This window comes from Acomys minous (assembly GCF_964271855.1).
Source record: "Acomys minous genome assembly, chromosome: 6".
Lineage (NCBI taxonomy): Eukaryota > Metazoa > Chordata > Mammalia > Rodentia > Muridae > Acomys > Acomys minous.
The window spans coordinates 36,688,378-36,713,318 of record NC_140487.1 but is presented as its reverse complement, the minus strand read 5'-3'; the positions used below and the strand labels follow the sequence as shown (position 1 = coordinate 36,713,318).

Here is a 24,941-nt window from a genome sequence, read left to right as displayed (position 1 = left end):
CTCCTTACCACAGGGTCTCTCTACGTCATCCTGATGGCCTTGAACTCCATATGTAGAGCAGGCTGGCCTCGAAAATACAGAGATCTGCCACCTCTGCTTCCCTGAGTGCTGAGGACAAAGGTGTGTGCCACCACGCCCGACTCATGGATGGCTTGAATTTATTTATTTGTTTATTTGTTTATTTATTTTTAAGAAAATGAAATTTGAGAGAGGAATGAAAAAATAGAACCTTTGTACACCGTTGGTAGGTAAAATGATGCAATTGTTGAAAACAACTAAAATAGGACCTAAATGAGCTAGTGGTTCCATTTCTTAACATATAATAGTCGTTAAGTGGGCAAATAGTTGTTAGTGGGATTTCAAAGAGAAACGTATACAGCCATGTTCACAATTGCATTAGCAATAGACCAAATGAAGAACAGCCCAAGTATGCAGATACAGATGAGTGGATGAATAAAATGTGGTATGGGAATACAGTATTATTTGGTCTTAAAAAATAAATTCTGTTTCCATTATACTAGTGAATATACCACTCACATAGAGACAATGGTAACATAACATAATAATATATACAATACATGATTCCACTTATAAGATTACATGATTCCACTTATATGAGGTACCTAGGTATCGGTGGTGCTTATGGCTGAAAGCTCAGCATTTGGGAGATTAACACAGGATTTTTCACGAGTTAGAGGCCGGCCTGGGTGACATAGGAACTGATGAGTCTAGGAACTGTTCCTTTGGGCTCCTTGGACTCCAGCCGGTTTAGAGTCAGCAGAGGAAGTAGGGGACCGCGCACATTGGCGCGAGTAGGTGCGGGGGTGGGATTCGCGTCCGCACCGCGAAAGCACCATCCCGGAAGTGCTTACTGGTCGTCTCCATGCGCCGGTTCCTGGGCGTAAAGCCGAGGCGCGAGGCTCAGACCCGCAGGTAGAGCGGACGCCGAGGGCCGGCCCTGCTGGACGTGAGCCGCGGCGCCCGCGGGGCCAGCCCCCAGCCATCATGCTGCTGCTGCCGAGCGCCGCGGAGGGCCAGGGCACCGCCATCACCCACGCTCTGACCTCCGGTACGTGCCCACCAGCCCACTTTCCCTCCTCCCTCAGGCGTCCCCCTGCCTCGGACCTTGGCCCTAGCAACCCCCGGGGTCGGGACGCTTCATCCGGCGACCTGCTCGGGGGACTTGTGGGGCCGTGGCGAGCCCCCCGTTGCTCAGTGCTGTAATCTGAAGTGTCCCTGGTTTAGTAGAAAGGCGGGTGGGGGCGTCTTCCTTCTGCACCTGTGGTTCCTCCTTTTTTTTTTCCCCCTCGGGCTGCTGACTCATGGAGTGGGCTGAGCCGTTCAGGACCGAGCCCTCCAGCACCCTGAAAGATTCCCCATCCCCCGAAGCACCCCCTTGTCCACGGCGGAGAGACCCCGCTGCACGCACCCACGTGCCGGGAGTTGTACAAAGCCGTGTTAACGCCGTGAAGCGCTTCACCTCTCTACCTTTGCTCCCGGCTCTGTGTTGTAAGTGTCAGAACTCAGTACTTCCTGGTACCCCTGGAAGCCCCTTGGGGTTACTTCTGGAAAGCTTGGCGTACCCCGAGGAAAGGTTGAAAGTGCAACTTAGCCTCCTGCTGTTGATGTTTTGGTTCATAGCCCCCCGCCCGGCAGAAAGTATTGCCAGCGTCCGGTCTCTTAATTGTAGTGATCTGCGTTAATTCCCATAGCCACTTACCCGTCGTGGGCACGTGTTGAATATGATTTTTAAATGTTTCCCACGGCACGTGTTGGGTTTGAGTGGCTCGGTGTAATCCTATACTAGAGGGAAAGGCTCCTGAGGCACTGTTTTGAAAGCCACGCCCCCGCTACACAGCTGGTTCATTTTAGCGGTTGAATCCTTTCCTGTGTTAGGTGGAGGAAATCTTAATATCTTAAGCCAATTAAAACACGAGAAACGTTCTTAGAAAATGTCGTCACAAAACCATGCACCAAAAAAAAAATTGCACTCTATGAAATTAAAATTACGATCTCACTTTTTCTTGACCCAGATTACCATTTTTTTTATTTCTGTTATACAGATATAATTATTTCATCATACCTTCTCTACAGTAGTTTGTAGTTTTCAAACTGCATTCAGATATTCTAGTAACTGAATGAGATAGGTATTGTTTCCATCCTGAAATGATTCAATCTATTTCAAGAAATTGTGGTCCTAGGTTAAAGCCTAAGGATTGAAATTTACATCGAGCCTGTGTCACTAGGATGTAAATGCTGTAATAAGTCCCAAGCATTGGTTTGGAAAATTGTCTATTTGAACAGCGTATTGCCAGAAAGTCCTTGTAATTATTAACCATTTTAATAATTAAGCTATTAATAATTAAGCTCACTTGAGCTTTTGTTTTCTGGAGACTAGCTCTTGGTGGCTTTTTATCATTTATTGTTTTATTAATACTACTCTTTCCTCACTCTCTCACATCCTCAGGAAATTATTGAATAGCTGCTGAATTTCTTTTGTTTAAAATATATATATATATATATATAACCGGGTATTTTTGAGTGCCACAGCATGCATGCAGAGGTCAAAGGAAAGCTTTGTGGAATCGGTTCTCTCCTTTTATGTGGATTCTAGGCATTGAGCCCTTAATGGCTCACGTTAACTTGAAGAAGGTGCTGGAATAATACATATTACCAAGGATAATTTGCTACCTGTGATGCAACTGAGTGTCTGCAATTATTTTTAGAGTTGTTGGCTTTAAAATTATATTCTGACATCAGTGTTTTGCTCCTCCTAATAATACATGGTGTTGCCTTGAAATAGATGCGTTCCGCGCAGTAGACTGATGTCTGACTGTTCCCCATCACAGCCTCTGCACTCTGCCAAGTTGAACCTGTGGGAAGATGGTTTGAAGCTTTTGTTAAGAGGAGGAACAGAAATGCTTCTACCTCTTTTCAGGAGCTGGAGGATAAGAAAGAGTTGTCAGAGGAATCGGAAGATGAAGAATTACAGTTAGAAGAGTTTCCCATGCTGAAAACACTTGATCCCAAAGACTGGAAGGTATTCACTGTGCGGCTTTCCCTCACGTCCCTAGGCTTCCCAAGGCTTCCCATCAGCACACTGTATTCGCAGGCAGTTCAACATGACAGGCATAATAAGTTAGCACTTTTATTGCTAAGCCCAGACTTGGCATAGTATAGTGTCTGAGCTGAAGACGTCCAGCAAGGCTTCAGAGATGTCTGTGGGAGTGGTCATGTTCACCTATACTCCTAGTTCTTGGGAAATAAGAGTCAGGAAGGTTAGAAGTTTAGAAGTTCAAAGTCATCCTTGACTACATAGCAGTTAGAGGCTGGCCTGAGCCACATAAGGCCCTATCTTAAAAAGAAGAAAAATAAGCAACAACAAAACCAAAACAAACAGGAGTGGGGTGGGGTGAGTGCTGGTGGCAGCAGTGCACACCTTTAATCCCAGCACCCAGGGAGGCAGAGAGAGGCATTCAGATCTCTGTGAGTTTGAGGCCAGCCTGGTCTACAAAGTGAGACCAGGACAGCCAGGGCTGTTCCACAGAGAAGCCCTGTCTGAAAAAAACAAAACTAACCAACCAACCTACTAACCAAAACCCCGCTGATCTTTAAAAGATGAGTGACTGCTAATGAAGGAGAGAAGGGAGGAAAGGCATTCTGGGTAGAAGGACAAGGTAGCAGAGACACAGGAGTGGAGAAGTCTACCGCTTCATGAGGGATTAAAGTAGAGTATGCGAGAGTATGGTGCTTAGTGGCCAGCCAGCCTAGATACAAAGTAGACTCTAGGCCAGTGAGAAACGCTCTCTGAAGGAGGAAAAGGTTAACCATACTTGCCTAGAATGCACAAAGCCCTAGGTTCAGTTCTAGCATTTGTAAACCAGGTATGGTAATACACCTATAATCTCAGCTCCCAGGCCTGACCAGGAGGATAAGGATTTCCAGCTCAGCCTGGGATATATGAGATGCCAAGTCCTGTGCTCTTCTACAGACTAAGGGTGGGAGAATTCTCCAGGGCAGAAAGGCAGTTACCAGTGTCTCTGGTTCAAAGCTGTGTCAGCCTATAACCTGAAAATGTCAAAAAGCCAGTAGATTAGCAAACAGGCTGAAGTAGCCTCATTGCTAATAAAAGGGTTGAAAATATAAGAGGTGGCAGGTTTGTACAGTCATTAGGTGATGAGGTTAGAGACATTGTAAGTATGAATTACTGTTTCAAACTTTAAAAGTACGAAGGCAGTAATGAGGTGAAGGCAGGCTTAACAGGATGTTGGATTGGATATTGAGATTTTTTTAGGAGAGAGTAAAGGAGATGATGGCTGAGCAGAGCAGCTGGGTCCACTCACGTGTCCGTTGGCTTCACTTAGCAAGTGTGAGTCAAGCACCTGCTACATGCTAAGAGTGTCTTGCTGAGTAGGGCATCACTGGACAGTCAGTAAACACAGCTCACGGTACATGCTGGACAAGCAGATAGAAGCAGGTGATGTGAAAGGCGGTCACTGCACTCTGCCGAGGACATTTCACTGCCGTTTGTTTGTTTGCTTATTTATTTGTGATGCTGGAGATTTAACTCGGGGGCTCATTCACGCTAAGCAGGTGCTCTGTGGCTCCAGCCCAGAAGCCTCACTTTGGAATGTGGATTTGAATCGTAGCAGAACACAGAGGGTCAGGTGTGCTCTGTTCAGACTAAACTCCCTTTTGTGTGTTCATCAGAATCAAGATCACTATGCAGTTCTTGGACTTGGCCACGTCAGGTACAAAGCTACCCAGAGACAAATCAAAGCAGCTCGTAAGTACTTGTTTTGAAATAGCTGAATATTAATATAGGAACTGTAACCCCAAACTCAGCCCCTAACTGGAGCAGCTCAAGTAAATGAGATCCTGCCTTAGAAAAAGAGGGTGGTGGGGGAACCTCAAGTGATCTCATAGTTCAGGTGGAAAGAACAAAAAGAGGAAGTTCTTGAAGGAAGAGATCAGATTGCTGTAACAAACAATAGTTGGGAAACTGGTTTGCTCATTTGTTTGGGGTTTGCGTGGCGCTGGGCATCAGACCTCAGGCCTGCATCCTGGCCAGCTCTCTGTACCTAAGCTTCAGATGGAGTCCTCTTTGCTTTGGTGGTTGTTTTCAGGTGAGAGAGGGGCAGGGTCTTGCTGTCTCAGACCGTACATCTTTCTGCATCTGCCTTCCAGGGGCGGGGATTAACATAGGTTTAGGTGCACATCACCATTTTCTGGTCTGATTTAAAAAATACCTGGTTTTGTTTGTTTGTTTGTTTTTGCTTTCTAAAAAGATTTTAATGTTATTAAAAATACAAAATCCCAGTTGTTCGATTTTTACCAGTAAAGACTCAGCAGCCTGGTGCTGAGTGAAAACCTGCCAGCTCAGAGAGGCTGAGAAAGCGTCCAGCTGACCTTCTTACTCAGCTCATCCTCCAGAAGGAAAAACCCAAAAGCCCTTCTTCTCCACAATGCATTAAAATACCTTCTCTCAGGGTCCCTCCTTTCTGTTTAATCTATCAATTGGTGCCTACTACACCTCTTGAGCTGGGGTTAACTTTATTAAATGCTGTTTTTAAAAAAGCTCTTGAGTTAAAGGTATATGTTAGGGCTGAGCCACAGCAAACAACAAACAGGTTTGTTTTTTTTTAACAGTTCACAGTCTCTGGGTTGTTGGGGGTGGAGGGGATGGTCTGATGTATTTTGATGCTAATTACTGCTTGTTGTCTCTGACCCACCTTTTGCTTAATAAAAAGCCATCCCACCAGCCAGGCGGTGGGAGGCAGAGGCAGGCGGATCGCTGTGAGTTCGAGGCCAGCCTGGTCTACAAGGGGAGTCCAGGACAGCCAGGGCTACACTGAGAAACCCTGTCTCGAAAAACCAAAAAAAAAAAAAAAAAAAAAAGCCATCCCACGTGGACAGGGCAAAGGAGATAGGTGTGGTGAGGGGCTGGTATTCTGGGAAGAAGAGAGACCTGGAGTGAAGAGAGGAAGGCCGCCATGGGTTAGCTGGAGGAGAAGCACATGGCCGGCGTGGGTGGAGAATCCAGCCCGGATAAAGAACATTAGCAAGTATTTGAGATTTTAGATGGGAGGTAGCTTGATAGAAGTTACTAGAAACAGCTGGCATGGGATTGAGACAGGGATCCCATGCCTGCCCCACTACAGGAGGTAGTTTAGAGGATTAATATCTGCCCCGCCCCAGGTTAACCAAGGCTATTTTAAAATATAACAAGTCTCTGTGTCTTAACTGATCGCTAGCCCGGCCTACAGGTAATACTGGTAGTACAGATACTTTTAAAAAACAATACTGGGTTCACAATGGGATCAAATAACCTGCAACATTTTCCCCTTTTGTCTAAATAAAAGACCTTTTCTCTAACAACAATTAATTGTATACTATCAGGTAAAAATTATATTCACAATGTCCAGTCTATATGTACTTAGCAACCCTGAAGAAAGCACTCTACTATCGACCCTGTCTTGGCGTGCTCAAAGTTCTGTACCTAACTCAGTTTCTATCATGACTTGCGTACTAATAAAAAACCATCTTTTTAGACTTGAATAATCTGAACTCTGAAACAACTAACCTTAATTGTAAGCCTGTAGCTATCTAGTCTTCAGCCCTTTCAGAGACCTGAGCAGGATAAATGTTACCTGAGTAAGCAAGAAATGCAGAGCAAGGAGCTTCCAAAACTATAGAAATGGCCTCCTGTCCAGAATGTCTGACAGACTATCTGTGAAGCAGGACCGAGGAAGGACTGTCCTCCCGCATCCTTGCAAAGCTCAGCAGTCAGCATCCTGCATCCACTTTGTTCAGTATTCTATCTGCAGCTGAAGGAGCTAGCTCGTTCTTTTTTGTCCATGGCTAGCTTGCCATATATGACACAAGCCCCATATAGAGGTTCTTCGGTGCTCTTTGAAGTGGAGTGGGAGTGCTTCCAGAAGCTGACATGTCTCTTAGTCAAAAAAAGTCTTAAATTAATAAAACATCTTTGAATGCCATATTCTATAGATCTCTGTTATTTTTGAAGACCCTCTGTCTCTAGTATATTTGAGTTGCTTGTTCATAGCTATATACTACCTGATAATGTAGAAAACTCCTGTGATTAACTAAACTAGTATGTAACAAAACTGCAAGTTTGATTGATTATTAGTTTGCATTTCTTAATTATCCCAAAAAGGTTATGATAGTAGCTTTCAAAAGGACTAGAACTTCACATTGCATTTTTAAGAATCACATAGATACAATATCTTAAAAAGAGTTGATACATAGTATGTTGTTACCAAAATGTAACCTTAATTTTGTATCAATATACAAGGATCTATACCAAATCTTCACAGTATTGTGTAGACTTTACTCTTTTTAGACACATTTTAGTAGGGGATCCTTAGTGCCTCTATCTCTCTTCCAACTTACCCTCGGTAGGAGAGAAGGAAGGGTAGTAGGGGAAGGAGGAGGTCTCTTTGGCACTTTCTGCTGTTTAGCATTGTCAGGTTCTTTAGGGCAAAACCAATCTCTGTCCTCAGGACTTTGAGCCAGCAGCAGCCTTCTCTTCCTCCTCCAGTCATCTCCAGGCGTTCTGCTCACAGTCCTCCTTCTGGTCTGTCTGTCTGTCTGTCTGTCTGTCTGTCTCTCTCTCTCTCTCTCTCTCTCGCTCTCTCTCGCTCTCTCTCGCTCTCTCTGCTCTTGTATTTTTTTCCAGCTGGCAAAGACCATGCCTCCATATAAGACAGTTTCCTGTTGGCAAAGATCATGTGCCTTCTCATAAGGTTGTTAGCAGCTATAAACTGGAGCAACCCCTATATCCAACACCTGGGATTAAAACAAAAACATGTTTACATAACATAACTGAATTTTTAAAGAAACCGAACTTCCACAACAGTATTGAGTAAAAGAAACCAAGCACGGAGACCTGCTAATCTTTATATCTATATGAGGTTCCAGAACACACAAAAGCAGCCTTTTGGGGAATAAATTAGAAAGCCTTTGCCCAGTTTAGTAAGGGATGGAATTGCCTAGGAAAGGCATCCTGGGAAGAAAGTGAATAACCCAGTGGCCTTTCTGTCTTTGGGGCTGCATCATATACACCTGTCAAGTCATTGAACTGTATACCTAAAACATGAGCATTATTAGAATTTACTGCTAAAAATTTTATCTCAATTTAAATGAAATAGATAAGATTTAAACAACCTAAAGTAACAGGAAATTACATATAATCTTTTGGGCCTGGACAGAGATGAAAATTGTATTAATGGATTCATTTTTTTTTTTAGAGGAGAATCATTTCTAAAAGCTTAAAAGGTTGAAAACTAGAGTATTATCCTAAGCAAGTTAATTGCCTTAATGTATTACATAGTTTAAAAAAATAACGTGTTAAGGTAAATACTCAATTTTATCATTTGAGATTCGTATCATTAAGGAAGGAAGGAAATAGACAAGACAAAAAGATATCTCCAAAATGAGATTTATGAGGAGAAAAATAGTAAAGGATAAAATCATAGACTGTTCTTTTATTTGAAATTATGATGTGCAGTGGGTTTGAAAATGTCATTAAAATTGGAGGAGGGAAATTTCAAGATACTAAAGAATTACCTCTCAAGCCAGTGATATCTGGTTGATTCTGCAGATAAAGCAATGGTCTTAAAACATCACCCAGACAAACGGAAAGCAGCTGGGGAGCCGATCAAGGAAGGCGACAACGACTACTTCACCTGTATAACTAAAGGTGAGACCGTCCTGCACACCCAGGGTTTCTTAGAGCAGCCCCGCTGTTCACAGGGCCTGAGGTTCCTGTGCACGCTGTACTTGATTTAACTACCTCTTTCTAGTAGTTTCTGCAGAGCTTCCTTACAGTGTGGCTGCCTTAACTTTTACATCCGCACATAACATCCTGTTAGAAACTCAGATTCCCGAGCCCTGCCCCAGACCTGCTGGCTGCAGTCTACATTTCATCAGGAGCCCCAGGTGACAGGCTTGGTTTGAAGATGAGCCTAACTCCCAGGTGGTTCTCCCCTCTGTAGCTGATCATGTAATATATGATCGTTCATATATTATCATTATATGTATCATTATATGATACATTCATATATACGCACATACATATATTGAGCCGGGCGTGGTGGCGCACGCCTTTAATCCCAGCACTCAGGAGGCAGAGGCAGTCAGATCGCTGTGAGTTCGAGGCCAGCCTGGTCTACAAAGCGAGTCCAGGACAGCCAAGGCTACACAGAGAAACCCTGTCTCAAAACAAAACAAAACAAACCAAACATATATTGGTGTGTTTGTGTAGTGCTGGTCTCAAACCACCCTACCACTGAACTACAGCCCACCCCCCAACCCCACCCCCTTTTAATTTTTTAATTTGGAGAAGTCAGAGTCTTACCAAATTGCCCTGCTAGCCTTGAAGTTACTGTAGCCCTGACAGGCCTTGATTGTCCAGTCTTACCCCTCCCTTCCCAGCAGCTGGGATGTATAGGCCTGGTGTGAGTGTTGTGTGTGGTGCAGATTCTAAGCTCTTTTGCCATCTTAGGTCATTGTGGAACTGAACTTACCCAGGATTTACTAATTTTAAGTGGAGAGGGATAGAGGTGCCGCTTGGTGGCAGACACTTGCCTGGCTTGTGTAAATGTACAGCCCTCAACATTGCAAAAAATAACTAAGTTGATTACACAGTAGTAGATCACACAGTTACCTATAGCTCCTGACCCAGCCATGACCTGTTATACAAAGCAGTACAGGTAACTGCCATTTCTATGTGTTTGCTTGCATGTAGTTTCATATTTTGGTAGTGCTTTTGTTTTTGAGATAGTCTCTTTACGCGGCCCAGACTGACCTCAAACCTGAGCTCTTCATGTCTCTGCCTCCGAGGTGCTGGGATTATAGGAATGTGCTACCACATGGTGTGATGCTGTTTTTCAAACAATGGCGCTCATGCACCCTTCAGATTCCTGCTCTGTGGCCCACTCTTCCTTAACCCAGTGGTCAAGAAGCCTTTAGAACCTTAAAGTCTAAGCTGTGTTTTTAGTTATCACCTCCACCCCTCACTCCGCCTGCCCTCTGGGGTAGTGTTTGAGGCGGGACCCTACTCATTCTAGCCCAGGCTTGGTTGGAACTCACTATGTTCCCACGTGGTAGGATTCTACGTAAGCCACCCTGCCCAGCTGAGAGTACTGTTCTCAGCAGTTCTGTGATGGCATTTGTCCAGCTGTGCACTGTTTTGACACTTGTCTACTTAGAAGAATTACATCGATTTATGTCACATAATGGTGACAACCTAACTTAAGTCCACTCCCATCCAAAATTTAAAAATTTGAAATATGAAAACAACTTTCTTTTAGATTTCGTTTCCTTTCTCCCATCTTGTTTTGCATGGTGGTGCTGATGGTGGTGGTGGTGGTGCTGATGGTGGTGGTGGTGGTCAGACCTGGGCTTCTCTCCCAGAGCCACATCCTCAGGCCAATATGTTTTCTCACAGAAAAAAATTGGTAACCTCGTTATTGTTTTTCTCAGCGTATGAAATGTTGTCTGATCCAGTGAAAAGACGGGCATTTAACAGTGTAGATCCTACTTTTGACAACTCGGTTCCTTCTAAAAGTGAAGCAAAGGACAATTTTTTTCAAGTGTTTTCTCCAGTGTTTGAAAGGAATTCCAGGTAAGCTAAAGCACCCTCTCCCCCCAGCCCCCAGTCATATGCTCCAGTGGCTTCCCGTGGATTCCTCCAGGCCTCTGCTGGCTTCCTCTACTAACAGTGTGTTTTATCAAGTATGCCCACAGGCGTTCTTTCTTCTCTGCTATACTGAGCCCTAACACAAAGCACTGTCTGCCTTACTAAGTTGCGTGTGATGCTGAGGATGTTTGGGTAACAGCACGCACGTCCCTCTCTTTGTTTCCGCTTTACTAGTGACTGCCCCAGCGTCAGTATTAGCAGTTGAGAAAAGCTGTTAAGCCTCACTTTCCGATGGTGGTGCTGAAACCCTGGGCAGTGTTGCGTGCTCCACAGGTGTTCCACATGTGCTGCAGCCCTGGAGTCTTTTATACAGATCTTGTTTTCATAAGGCTTCTCTAACAAGGGGTAAACTATTAAATCTTTAAGATTAATACGTACTTTATTGCATTAAAGTAAGTTTTAAAATAGTGTGCATTATTGGTGAATTTCTATGTTCTCACATTTTCTACACATGGAGTCACCTGGGGGCACGAGCAGCTCCAGAGGCGCCGGTTCCTGGAGTACTCCACTTTATGACGTGCTCCCGGCGAGTGCTCTGATCAGCATTTTGCTGTGCTCTGCTCCCAGCCACTCTCATTGAAGGCGGTGTAGATGACGTGTGGCTCTGCTTGTTGTTCAGTAGATAGAACAGGGTGGTCACCTCATCTCCTGGTCCTTTTCAGAAATAAAAGGTGGAGGTGGAATCCCTCCGCACTGCTGGACCATGTCTGCCATGTTGGCTTGTGTGCTGCATTATAAAGAGCAACAGTGAGTGTGGGAGAGACTGGCAGCGCCTGGAGCTGCTGCACCACGTACCATATACAACAAGGGAGAATTGGATCATTTCACCTGTCCCAACCTGCCCCCCCTGCGTTGCTTAGCACACCACTTCTGAGAGTTGCAGCTTTTAGTTGTGGAGGTTAAAGGGCAGAGTGTTGGAAGGGATGAAAAGCTCTTGTTTTCAAAGAACTAGTTGTAGGTTGAGCTCCTGTTCAAAAATCTTTCATTTGAGTCAAATTTTTGTTTTAATATTTCAGATGGTCAAATAAAAAAAATGTTCCCAAACTTGGTGATATGAACTCATCATTTGAAGATGTAGATGCATTTTATTCTTTCTGGTAAGTGAATAGACTTCTATGATGTCATCATTTATTAAGGATAGTCACTAAGTACTCGATTGCTCATCAGTTCACATTTGCATAACAGAGCTTTTACTGAGCAAATGAATAAAGAGTTTCATGTAGTGCTTTGTATCCTGTATATTTGCCTTTTATGATTTCATCAGTCTGCTTTCTATTGATGTATTAATGAGATCTAGATATCAAGTACTTGACTGCAATAAAAATAAAAAATGAAAACCAAGAATTGACACACATTCATTGAGCCATCTTTTTGGGGGGGGGGGGTTTAAAGTCAGTATCTCACTATGTAACCTTGGCTGGCCTCAAGCTCACAGATCCACCTACTTCTACCTCCCACGTCCTGGGATTAAAGGTGTCTTCCGCCACCCCTACCCTACTAAGCCATCTTAAAAGCATTTGAGTTCTAGGATTCATGATTTTAGTCTCTGAAACTTAGAGGTAGGCAGATCTCCATGAATTTGAGGCCAGACAGGACCACATGGTAGACCCTGTCTCAGTGCGGGGTGGGGGTGGGGAGTTGAGTTCTTGAAGCAGATGGTACTTTTTACCTCTAATTCACTAATTTTCAGTAAGCATGATATTTAGTGCATATTATAGTATGGCCTTTAAAAATATATCATTTATGGGTGTTTTACGTGCATGTATGTCTGCCTGCCTGGTGCCTGTGGAGGCCAGAGACGACATTGGTTGTTGGTTACCACGTGGGTGCTGGGAGTTGAACTGGTGTCCTTTGGGAGAGCAGCCAGTGCTCTTAACCACTGAGTCATCTCTCCAGCCTCATAGTATGTTATTTATTAACTGGCTAATAAATACAGAAACAAAGTTACTCTAGAAAAAAAGATTTCGTTTTGTCATTTGGAGTAGCTTTTACATTCATATGACAAACCAGAAGTAAAATAATCATTAACTAAAGTCATCTTAAGACTTGACAAGTTAGCCGGGCGGTGGTGGCGCACGCCTTTAATCCCAGCACTCGGGAGGCAGAGGCAGGCGGATCGCTGTGAGTTCGAGGCCAGCCTGGTCTACAAAGTGAGTCCAGGACAGCCAAGGCTACACAGAGAAACCCTGTCTCGAAAAACCAAAAAAAAAAAAAAAAAAAAGACTTGACAAGTTAACAGGAAAAATCTCAAAAACCACTGCAAGGAAGTGAGACCATTGAGACGAGGGCCGACAGGGAGCTGCAGCTTTTGACTGAGCAGTGATGAGGGCTTTACACTTGACAACAGGCAAATGTAGCGCTGAGTCTAAGACTGTGTGGCCAGTGAGGACTTGAGCTCAATGTTAGTTTAGTAGCAAAAGGGAGGGAAGGGCCCATTCGGACAACTGATCGGTGTGCCACTTTAAAAAATAATGTGTGTCTAATGTAACTTTAAAAGGATTTATTTTTCTAATTCTGTCTTGGTTTCTTTTCTGTCTATATTAGGTATAATTTTGATTCTTGGAGAGAATTTTCTTATTTAGATGAAGAAGAAAAAGAAAAAGCAGAGTGGTATGTACACCAATCATTAACACAGAGTGTTCGCCCTCTTACCCCTCCCCCTCCCTCTGGGAGCCTTCTGCCACGCGTGCTCCTTTCTTTCTGCCTTTTCTCTATAGTCTGGTGGCTGCTGTTCAAGTAACCCACTGGGTGCCTGGGTGCAGCTGTTTGCTGGATCATGGACAGCTTAGTGGTGGTTACACCACTGAGGAAAAGCTCCTCCCCTCCTCCGCAGCCACTCACTACTCGTAGCTCCTCAGTTAGGGGTGGCCCCTTACCTGCTCCTCTCCAGCCACGGTAGATGTTGGTCTTGTGCGGGACAAAGAGCTTCTGCACATTCATGAGCGCAGTGGCCACGCCATGCTCAGAAGACAGCCCACAGCAGCCCTGCCATGCTGCAGCTGCCACAGCCCTTCCTCTTGAGTTCTGTGGTGTTCCCCAACCTTGGCTGTCAGGGAGTGAGGTCATGCTACAGATGCTCCAGTCACTTATGCCTAGCATGTTGACAAGTTAGGAGACTGCATTAACCACTTCCTACTGTAAAATGAAGCTGTTTCTGACCAAGATAAAAAGCTGCACTAATCTATGGGTATGTTTATTTGTATATAATATATATTGCATTTTGTATATTATATTAGTATTAATAAAGATTTAGAAGGCAGTTTGACAGCATTTCCATTTAGCAAAACAGTAATAGTTGATTCCCCACTGTGGCTTATGACCTTTCCATCCATGACCTTTTGGCCAGGCTTACATTACCAGGTGTGGATTCCATCTTCTGGAGTGGATCTCAAATCCAATTATAAAGTGGGTGGTCACCTCATAACTGAGTCATGGCCACTATTACACTGGTAATTACATTTTGGCAATAGGCTGGGTTTGTTTGTTTGTTTGAAATTTTATTTCACACACACACACACACACACACACACACGTGTGTGTGTGTGTGTGTGTGTGTGTATATTTGTGAGTACCTACATGTATATATGTACATCACATGCACACCTGGTGCCTCAAGAGGCCAGAAGATCGCTCGCATTCCCTTAGAACTAGAGTTGCAGGCAGTTGTAGCTGCCAGTGTGAGTGCTGAGCACCAATGTCAGGTCCTCTGGAAGAACAGCAAGTGTTGTAAACCTCTGAGCCTTCTCTTCAGCCCTATACATAATTTTAAAATCCCTTCTAATGAGGTGTCGTGTTAATCTCCTAAGACATTTACATATGACCTTACAAATGTCATGTTTTCCAGTCCCCTGTAGCGTTAGTCTGATGTTGGTGTGTTGTGTCTTACAGCCGTGATGAGAGGAGGTGGATTGAAAAGCAGAACAGAGCAACGAGGGCACAGAGGAAAAAGGAGGAGATGAACAGAATTAGGACACTAGTTGGTGAGTGCACTTAGTGCTTTGCGGGTAGTTTGTGATTTTAAGTTCTTTTAATCTTAGACATTGAGAAGATTAACTTATTTTTGGGGTAGATAATGCTTACAGTTGTGACCCAAGGATAAAAAAGTTTAAGGAAGAAGAAAAGGCCAAGAAAGAAGCAGAAAAGAAAGCAAAAGCGGACGCCAGACGGAAGGAGCAGGAAGCCAAAGAAAAGGTAAGGCTGTAACAGCCTGTGGCGCCTGGGCTTCACACCGGAGGCAGGTGTGAAGCAGAGCTGGGTACCTCTGTACGTGGCTGGCCTGGAACTCACTATAGACCAGGCTGGCCTTGACCCCACAGAGATCTGCTGCCTCTGCCACCACACCCAACATCTTTGGGACTTTTTGAGACAGGGTCTCAACAGCCTGGGCATGAGCCACTGACACCCAGCTTGTGAGTGACTCTTAACAAGTTGGCTAGGTCGCTTAGAACAGGGTTTCACTGAGCAAACAAACAAAATGTATCTTTAAAAATCCTTCAGATTTCTTTTTTTGTTTGTTTGTTTGTTTTTTGTTTTAAGTTGTTTTGTTTTCTTTGAGGCAGGGTCTCAACTGTTCAGCCTTGGCTGGTCTGGAACTCACTATCTGCCTCTGCCTCTGCCTCCAGAATACTTAGATTAAAGCTGTACCCTGGTACACCCAGCCATAAGATTTGTTTTTATTTTTACTTGTGTATGTGTGTGAGTATCTGTGCTAGTATGTCACATGAGTACTCATGCCTGGTGAAGGAGAAGGGAGCATTGGATGCCCTGAAGACGGAATTAAGGCAGTTGAGTACTGGGAACCGAACTTGGGTTCTCGAGTGTGCACTTAGCTGCTGAACTATCTTTCCAGCCCTTGGTTTATTTTTTAAATGTCTGTTTTATATTTTTTAATAAGTAAAGTTTTGTAATTTATAGAATTTTGCTAGCTATCTGTAACTTTAGTTCATCACTAAGTTGACACCATCTTGTTTCTAATTTATCAAAAGACTGAACTTTTAAATAAGATCATAATGCATTTAGAAGCCCAGGTTTCTTTATTAAAATGATTTTTCTCATCTTTTTAAAGCAAAGACAAGCTGAATTAGAAGCTGCTCGGCTGGCTAAGGAGAAGGAGGAGGAAGAAGTTAGACAGCAGGCATTGTTGGCCAAGAAGGAAAAGGATATCCAGAAAAAGGCCATTAAAAAGGAAAGGCAGAAACTCCGGAACTCATGCAAGGTATGCCAGCTGCAGGGGGGAACTCATGCAAGGTATGCCAGCTGCAGGGGGGAACTCATGCAAGGTATGCCAGCTGCAGGGGGGAACTCATGCAAGGTATGCCAGCTGCAGGGGGGAACTCATGCAAGGTATGCCAGCTGCAGGGGGGAACTCATGCAAGGTATGCCAGCTGCAGGGGGGAACTCATGCAAGGTATGCCGGCTGCAGGGGGGAACTCATGCAAGGTATGCCGGCTGCAGGGGGGAACTCATGCAAGGTATGCCGGCTGCAGGGGGGAACTCATGCAAGGTATGCCGGCTACAGGGGGGGAACTCATGCAAGGTATGCCAGCTGTGGGGGAACTCAGAATGTATGCTGACTTCAGGGCAGCTGCCCTGTGAGCACTCCTGAAGCGAGAGGCATCTCCTCCCCCCCCCCCAAACACAAGTGCACTTTGTCTTCAAATGCAGATTTGGGCGTTCGCTCTTTTTTCTTGGCTATTTGGTTTTTGAGGCAGGGTCTGTGTTTATTATGTGGTTTTCTGTGTGTGTGTATCAATGTGTGCAGATCAGATCAGTTCTCTCCTCACACAGTTTGGGCCCTGCGGACTGAGCTTAGTAGTCAGACTCCAGGCAAGTGCTTTAACTGCTGAGCTGTTCCCGCAGCTGACTGACGCTCTCATGGAGCCTCCCCTGGCCTGGAAGTGTGGGGCTATGGGGTCCTAGGGAGAGAACCTCAATACCTTGGTGCTCACTTTTTTCCTCTGTACGTATGGCTGAGGTAACAGCCTAATCACGGAGCTTAGACAGTCGGTGAGACAATTTACAAGCAGTACTTGGCACAGGCACCAAGTTTTGCCAAATTCTTGGGTGGGGAGGATATGAGCCCTTCTGCCCCTCCTCCTAAGGTCCCAGCAATAGACTGAGGGTCGCTCTGGAGAGCAATGATGAGCCTATTGGCCTTCCTTACAGATAGATGGTAGGGGAAGGATTAAAGGAGCCTGGGTACTTCTTTCTCAACAGGCTGCACCTGGAAAGCTTTTCCCCAGCAGGGATGAAGGCTTTGCCACAGCCGCATAGCTGGGACCCCACCCCGCCTCAGTCTTCCCTGACCTGTACAGTTAAGGAAGAGTTACTATGGCCAGTGTTAGGGAGTGGAAGGATACTCAGGTGAGACTCTTCGCCCCCTCACCCCCCCACCCTGCCTTCATGGAAAGATGCAAGCAGTCAACAAGCCCAGCAGGGGTCATCCTTGTCTGAGAGGCAGTTATACCTGGGAAGACAGTCAGTGCACTGCAGCATGGACGAGAATTGGATAAAAGCTTTCAGAGGCCACTGAGGAACTAAGAAGGTTGAGTGGTGCTTATAGAGCATCATAAATTAGAGTAGGCGTTCTGGTCCGTGCGTGGTACCTGTTTTATTGCTCTTTTCCAGCATGAGTTGATTTATTCATTCATCAGATGGCCAGGTAAGTATTTCTTGTAAAGCAGGCCATTATAACTAATAGTTCTTCCCCTGATAAGTGGTGACAAGAGAGCAAGCACTCATGTTGCAAGGTGAGGATCAAGAGTATGAAGACAATCAAAAGGTAGCAGTCAAGGCAGGCTTTCTGTTTCTCGCCGGATTTAGCTCCTGAGAGTAGAGGTGAGAGAGAGAAAATGTTCAGAGAATGCAGGCAAATGAGGCTTTTAGCGAACAGGGCACCTGAAGAGCAGGAGGAGCCAGGTTTGAGGGGGGTTGCATGTCTCACCAAAGCCTGAAGTCTGCTTCTGGTTCAGTTCTGGTCAGGGGCTCAGAATACAGAAGGCAGAGAGAGGAGTTAGGGCTCCCTTGTCCCAGTCTGGTTAGGAAGTATTGTGACCTGGACCATGGTATAGGCACATGGGACAAATGCCTCAGCTCCTTGCATGGAATCCTGGGGAGTGAATGGCTTGCTGATAAGGGAAGGCAAAGGAGAACAAAAGGATGGAGGGGACGTGATCTGCTGTGTGTCAAGTTGAGCGCAGGGAGCACTGCCCAGGGCTCCTTGTATGTGCTAGGGCAGGATCCCTACAGCCTCATCACTAGAGCCCACGCAGGGAAATGAGGGCACCTGGGAAAGTGTGAATGAGCAGAGTGCGGGCTGGGGACGCCCTAGGAGCAGCAGTGTGGAAGGGACGCCTGAGAACTAGATAGGAGCAGCATTGCTGGTGGTGGTGGAAGCCTGGGTGTCCACAGCAAAAGCAGCCTTGGGACGTCAGTGAGAACCCTAACCCACAGGATAAAAGAAGCAAGTAAGAAACAGAAGACATGACAGTTGGCAGCAGCGTACTGCCTGGAAAGGTTGCCACCTAATTCTTTGTATATCACGTACATTAATCTGTTCCGTTATGAGTATAATCTTTAGTTAATCAGAGTTTTGCTAGTAGCTTATTATTTAGCATACTATATTACAACCCCCTTTAAAATGTTCATATTAAAGTTTTCCAGTAGATCTTCCCATCCAGCACATTTAGATAGCCAGGCAGCAGAAAGCTGGGGTGGGGAGGGCTGTCAGCTCCTCATCCTGAAGTATCGGAGCAATCCCTGTGAGTTACAGCATTCCTGGGTGTTCTGCATTGTCTCTTCTGGTAGGCTCCCCACTCACACTTAGTACAACGCCTTGCTGGTGAGGGAGGACCCTGAGCATGCAGCCAGTGTGCACTCACACCCACCAGCTCTTGGGAAGCTCTCGCTTTGTGCTTGAGCGGATGGGGCGCTAAGATGTTGGTGCTGTGGAAGATGGAACATGGAGGCATTTGCACTTATACTTCCAGAGCTGGAATCACTTCTCAGACAGTGAGGCGGACCGTGTTAAAATGATGGAAGAAGTGGAAAAGCTTTGTGACCGGCTTGAACTAGCAAGGTATATCAGAGGAACTGCCTCTGACGGCTCCTTAATTCACCCCTTAGCCCACCCGCCTCATTATTATTCCTTTGGGGGCGGGGCATATGTGTGCATGCGTGTGCACGTGTGCGTGTGCACGTGTGCGTGTGCACATGTGCCTTGAAAATGGAGCCCGGGGCTTTGTGCATGCTGACAAAGGCTATCCCATGAAGCCGCGCTCCTAGTCTCCACCCTCTTCTGTAGCTTACAGTGCTTGAACGAAACACTGACGACATCTACGCGAGAAGCAGGAAAGGCTGCCCTTGAAAAGCAGGTAACGGGACATCACTTCTGCTCGTAGTTGCCATTGAATTACGTTACCTATTTCTTCACCTGATATGTAGGCTACAAAAGGCAACGTGTATCAGACTCCTTTGTGTGCGTTTCCCACTATATTTTGTTTATATTAAGTGTTGGCTGATTTAAACACAATACAATACCTTTTTGTTTGGTTTTGTTTTTCAAGATAGGCCCTGGCTGTCGGGAAACTCACTCTGTAGACCAATCAGGACTCAAACTAGGAGAATAGTCTGCCTCTGCCTCCCAAGTACTGGGATTAAAGGCTGGAGCCACCACTACCTGGCTAATATGCATTTTTCAATCATGTAGTGTTTTATTCAGAGTCTTTAGCACATTAGTTATAGTTTGTTTTTTTAAGTATTGATTAAAAGTTGATTTGATCATTCCCAGAGTATTTCATGTGATTCATCTATAAGAGGAAAAAACCTTTGTTCTGCCTAATCTATACCTTTTATTTTATATATAAGCAATTAGGCAGGTGCAGAAATTGAATTCAGTTCAACAAGTATCATACCTACTATATTTACTAAATATAAACTGTGATGGTCCTACTACAGAGCGCTACGTTTATGTAGCAGGCTGTCTCAGTGCAATCACTGTCCCAAAGGAGCTAGAACAGTTATGTCAAAAGGAAGAGGGTGAGCCTCAAACAATGGTGGGCACACAGTAGTGCTAACGGCCGGGGTCTGCGAGGGAAGGGGAGGGCGCAGGGAAGGACCTGACCTGTGAAGAATAGAGGGTGAAGGAAATTAAGGAAAGGAAGACAGGAACATAAGTTGATTATGAAGAATTGGGCAAAACTGGGTTTTAAATACTAATATGACCAGTTTCCAATCCCACAACATCTTTCAGTTAGCAGAAGGTTCAGTGTTGTACTAAGTATCTGGTATTGGTGAGCAGGATGCATAAGACAGATAAAAAAGACAAGCCAGGCATGGTGGCGCACGCCTTTAATCCCAGCACTTGGGAGGCAGCGGCAGGTGGTTTGCTGTGAGTTCGAGGCCAGCCTGCTCTACAATGCAAGTCCAGGACAGTCAAGGCTCCACAGAGACCGTGTCTCAAAAAAACAAACAAAAAAAAAAAATCAGGAGAATGCTTCAGAGTTAGAATTATAGGCACTTGATAACTGGTTCTAAGGGAGTGAAAGAGGAACAGGTGACTCCAAGGCAACAGCCTACAGGAGCCTTAAGCCACATACAGGCTTTCTTTGTGGATATTTGAAGGTAAGCGGAAGGACATTGCAATGAGTAAAGCTCTAAGAGAAGGCAGACCACTTTGCTGCAGGCTTAGGTTTTTGTAGAGAAAATGAGCCTAAGAGATTTGAGGTGGCTTGTATGTGAAGAATGCAAGACCTTGCCAGTGAGTCCAAGGGCACGTGAGGCTGCAGTGGCTTTTCATTCCTTGACCTATGAACGCTGGAAGGTGCAGGGAGGAGAAGCCAGGTGAAAAGCTGATGCTTTCCTTTGAGTCTCACTGTGGAGTGTAGGGTTACAATGAGGTAGGCGTTAAACTGAGGACACCTCAGTCAGAAAGGGGTGAGGTCACAAAATGCTTTTTAAGGCTCTGACCTAGCTGTATCTGTGTAGATAGAAGAAGTAAATGAGCAAATGAGGAAAGAGAAGGAGGAAGCTGACGCTCGCATGCGGCAAGCATCTAAGAATGCAGAGAAGTCAACTGGTGGAAGTGGGAGTGGCAGTAAGAATTGGTCAGAAGATGATCTGCAGTTACTGATTAAGGCTGTCAACCTCTTCCCTGCTGGAACAAACTCAAGGTACTCACTTTGGTGACAATCTTCAGTATATAATAGGGCCTAGAGATAATAGAGAGATCCAAGTATCAGCCAACAGAACCGGGTGGAGATGAGCTCTGTCACCGTGGGAAGTGGGAGGAGTACATTCGGCCATGCCCCGCCTCTCCATACTGCAAGGCACAGTGGTTTCTCAGGAAGGTGAAGGCAGCTCGGCCGTAGCTGCCTCATCCCCGAGGCTTGCGGGAGGGCTAGAGTGTGTGTCTCGTAGTTTCCCCCTTTGCAGTCTTCCTCCTCCTTGCTTTTTACTCAAACCCTAGCTTACTTCAAGTCTAGGATTCAAATTCCAGCCTTAGACTCCCTCATCCCATATGAGCAAACTGAGGCTCTTGTTTTTTAGATTGATGTCTCCTTTTCAAGAGTAGCTAAACTGGCAGTGCAAATCTGCTATTTCTACTGGGCTTTATTTAAAACAAGACTATAGATGGTAGATTTGAACCTATTAGTAAACAGTGGTAAGCAATAGCATCATTAAACTAACGTGGAGCTCATTCTATAGATCTTAGGACTATAGATCATAGAACTAACCTCTACAATAAAAATGGAAGCTTTTGTTTGATTTTTCTTTCTTTTGGGGGGGTTTTTTGAGACAGGGTTTCTCTGTGTAGCCTTGGCTGTCCTGGACTCGCTTTGTAGACCAGGCTGGCCTGGAACTCACAGTGATCCACCTGCCTCTGCCTCCCAAATGCTGGGATTAAAGGTGTGTGCCACCATCACCCAGGCACTTTGATTTTTATTAAACTTTTATACTGGTTTCTCTAGATGGGAAGTCATTGCTAATTATATGAACATACATTCTTCTTCTGGCATCAAAAGAACTGCCAAAGATGTTATTGGCAAGGCCAAAAGCCTCCAAAAACTCGGTAAGTTTTGAGAAATCAGTTTGTTACCTTGAGTTCATTTTTTAAAAGTAATAGTCAAAGACTAAATTGGTCTGTTAATGTTTTGTTTTTGGCTTGTTTGTTTTGTTTTTCATTTCTCAGACCCTCATCAAAAAGATGACATTAACAAAAAGGCATTTGATAAGTTTAAAAAGGAGCATGGAGTGGCCCCTCAGGCTGACAGTGCAGCCCCCTCAGAACGATTTGAAGGTAAAGTGTGTTCTGTGTGTAGAGAGGCTGGCTGGCTCCAGTCCACCCCACAGCAGGGAAAGCCTGGGATCTGTCTAGAATGACTGGAGAGTGACAGATGTCTGAAAGCGACAGAACAAACGCTTCCAACTTGGCAACAAATTGACTTAACTACCATTAGCTACGAATGGCAGCATTGACTTGACTACCATTAGCTAGGAATGGCAGCTCTTCGGAGATTCCATTAGAGGAAGAGCTGACTTCTCAATGGATGCTGCTAGCCAGTTAGAATTATCGGGACATATGAGCAAACAGCTTTTTATCTGTATGTGTGTACATACATTTTTAAAAGTAAACTATAAATTTCTGAGAAAAACAATTAAGAAAAACATTCCAAACTATTTGAATACAGAGGTTATCATGTATCCATAACTTAATCTCAAATGGTTCAGAACAATAGATGTCTCTACATATAGAAAAGGATTAAGTAAATACTGTAAAATGTTCCTATTTGGGGAATCTAGAGTATACAGGGGTTCTTTCCTGAGAGTATTGCAAATACAGGGTTAGAGCTGTTCCACAGTTATCATCATCATTTGTTCTAGGTGATGAATTACTCTCAACTATTATTTTCTACCATCCTGCCAGGCGATTTTATTTATTTATTTATTTATTTATTTATTTTTGGTCAGTGTTTGAAAAGAAAAAAAGTTGTTTCACTTAATATGTAAGCTAATTCTTCCCAATATGCCTTCCAGAATGTAGTCCCAAATGGTCTTGGATTAACTGTTCTTACTCTGGTTTATTATCCACAGAGGAAAGTGTTCTGTGAGGTGCTCTTTGCAATGCTGAAGTCAAATGCAGGCACTGCCTACGCTGGGCAGGCACTGTATCACTGACGTACAGCCCTAGCCCTGGCACAAGTTTTGGATTGTGATTTGAACACTGATTCTTACAGGCATCTTACAGCATTGCTTTGCTTTATTTTGGTCTTGCGAAAAAACAATTGAAAAACAGAAAACAACGCATGTCACTTCCATCTTTAAACCAAGGAAATTAATTAAACCTCTGTTGATTTTTTTTTTGGTTTTACAAGGCAGGGTTACTCTGTGTATTCTTGGCTGTACTGTACTTGCTTTGTAGACCGGGCTGTTCTCAAACTCACAGCTATTCAAAAGTGCTGGGATTAAAGGCGTGGCCACCACACTCTGCTGCTAAGTAGAACCTTTGATTAGCGAGAAAACATTGAGCTCTAAGCACTTCCGGGAACTTAAAAAATAGCCTCCAGATGACTTAGCCTACTGTGCTTAAAATAAAATACTGGTTCTCTGCCTCCTTGGCAGCAAGTGTCCCTTTTCTTTCTTAGCTGAGAGCCAGTGACTACAGCAGTGTTCAGGTGCTCCTCTGTTTCCCTCTGACCAGCTGAGAGAGCAGCCGTCTGACCTTCAACATGTAACACTCTGATCTCCCCTACAGAAGTGTGCTGATGCTCCAGTGTTGTTGTTTTTTCCTGACATCTTTTAGCTGTTTAGTCCAATCCAAAGGGTTCATCTGAAAAGCTAAGTGGTATTAGAGGTCATCAGCACTGCTCCACTTGAGGGGTTAGCAGTTGTGGGGAGACCACAGGACCCCGACCTGAGCTTGCCTTTGTGTCTCAGAAGCATGGGCAATTAGCTCAGTTTCGCTAAGCCATTCCTTCCAGTGTGTAGTGGAATGTTTCCAGGGTCTGCTCAGCAAAAGCTGTGTTTGCAAGGCAGCTCTTTGTCCCAGTCCTATAAGGACATCAAAAATCCAAGTGACTATCTTTCTAGAGACAAAGGCAGTATGTTGCTGAGGCCATAGGCCTTGTAGGCTCAAATGATCCCCCTTCCTCAGTTCCCAACCACCACCTTCCATTCTAAGCGACTTTTGTTTCTGAGGCCAGTGTCCCACTTTAGTGTGCATTTACATCTAATTATAGAGTAAATCTGGAGAGACCAACACTGGGACTTATACTTCCTCCTAAGCTGCTTGTGACTTGGTTGAGAGGCGCGACGTGTACACACTAATGCTTACATTCTTTCTCTCTCAAAAATACAAATTTGTGTGTGTGTGTACATACATATATATGTGTCACCTTTAGAAATGTGTTCAAATTGCACATTCTGTATGAGAAGGGGCACTGAACTTGATAATAGGGAAGACAGGTGCCGAGAGAGTCTTCTAAGAAGATGCTCCAAGATCATTTTCTATCTTTCAGGCTATGAATGACAGGCCATCCAAACATTTCTGTCTCAAGCAGGGCCCTGCACAGATTTCACCCCTTGGACAACAGAAGAACAGAAGCTCTTGGAACAGGCTTTGAAAACGTATCCAGTGAACACTCCTGAAAGATGGGAAAAGATAGCTGAGGCTGTCCCTGACAGGACGAAGAAGGACTGCATGAGACGATACAAGGTGGGCCCTGTATAGGCTCTGGTCCTGAGTTACGGTTCAGCTAGCACTCTTGTCAAGTAAGTGGGTGATAACAGCGCTGCGTTTAATATCACAACAGTTTGGGGGCCAAAATTACCACAGGAAAACAAGGCCTCTGGCAGTGGGTGAGCTCGGCATCTGTAGACTGTCTGTGTTGTGTAGCCTAGCATGGCCTCAGCCTCACTCTCCTGAACACGTGTAGAGGCACGGGCCCCATATCATCCGTTACAGTACTGTCTGTTGAGGTGAGAGTCCTGACTTCAACAACCTGTTTCCTCCTAGGAACTCGTCGAGATGGTCAAAGCAAAGAAAGCTGCTCAGGAGCAAGTACTGAATGCAAGCAGAGCCAAGAAATGATGAGGCAGCCTTCGCTGTGTGCACTTTTATAATAAAACTGAAAATATTGTACACATTTTCACTTGGGGTTATGGTCCTCATTTAAGTGTGCTGCTTCCAACACAAGGTCACCTGTTACACTAAGCCACCCGG

At 44.7% G+C, this 24,941-nt stretch overlaps 1 protein-coding gene across 3 annotated transcripts; it reads left to right on the top strand.

Annotated features, from left to right (window-relative positions):
* The first annotated feature begins 803 nt into the window (after positions 1-803).
* DNAJC2 (DnaJ heat shock protein family (Hsp40) member C2) lies at positions 804-24,860 on the top strand. 3 transcript variants are annotated; one of them, XM_084785796.1, is made up of 17 exons: positions 804-1,069; positions 2,850-3,040; positions 4,711-4,786; positions 8,624-8,722; positions 10,507-10,648; positions 11,740-11,820; positions 13,268-13,333; positions 14,612-14,703; positions 14,793-14,914; positions 15,789-15,938; positions 18,712-18,800; positions 19,026-19,095; positions 20,708-20,892; positions 21,691-21,791; positions 21,912-22,019; positions 24,277-24,434; positions 24,735-24,860. In XM_084785796.1, exons 1-17 carry the CDS (start codon positions 1,006-1,008, stop codon positions 24,807-24,809), a joined length of 1,869 nt encoding a protein of 622 aa, XP_084641922.1. In that variant the 5' UTR covers positions 804-1,005; the 3' UTR covers positions 24,810-24,860. The 3 variants fall into 3 exon arrangements, with proteins under 3 accessions (XP_084641922.1, XP_084641924.1, XP_084641923.1); XM_084785798.1 differs by having other exon boundaries at positions 806-1,069; positions 2,939-3,040; XM_084785797.1 differs by having other exon boundaries at positions 806-1,069; positions 24,280-24,434.
* Positions 24,861-24,941: the final 81 nt, after the last annotated feature.

Bases quoted from the DNA above. Each gene is read 5' to 3' on its own strand.
- DNAJC2 (XM_084785796.1), top strand. From the start codon at position 1,006: ATGCTGCTGCTGCCGAGCGCCGCGGAGGGCCAGGGCACCGCCATCACC. The intron at 3,041-4,710 runs GTATTCACTGTG...TGTGTTCATCAG, and splicing joins TTGATCCCAAAGACTGGAAG to AATCAAGATCACTATGCAGT. The intron at 21,792-21,911 runs GTAAGTTTTGAG...TTCATTTCTCAG, and splicing joins CAAAAGCCTCCAAAAACTCG to ACCCTCATCAAAAAGATGAC.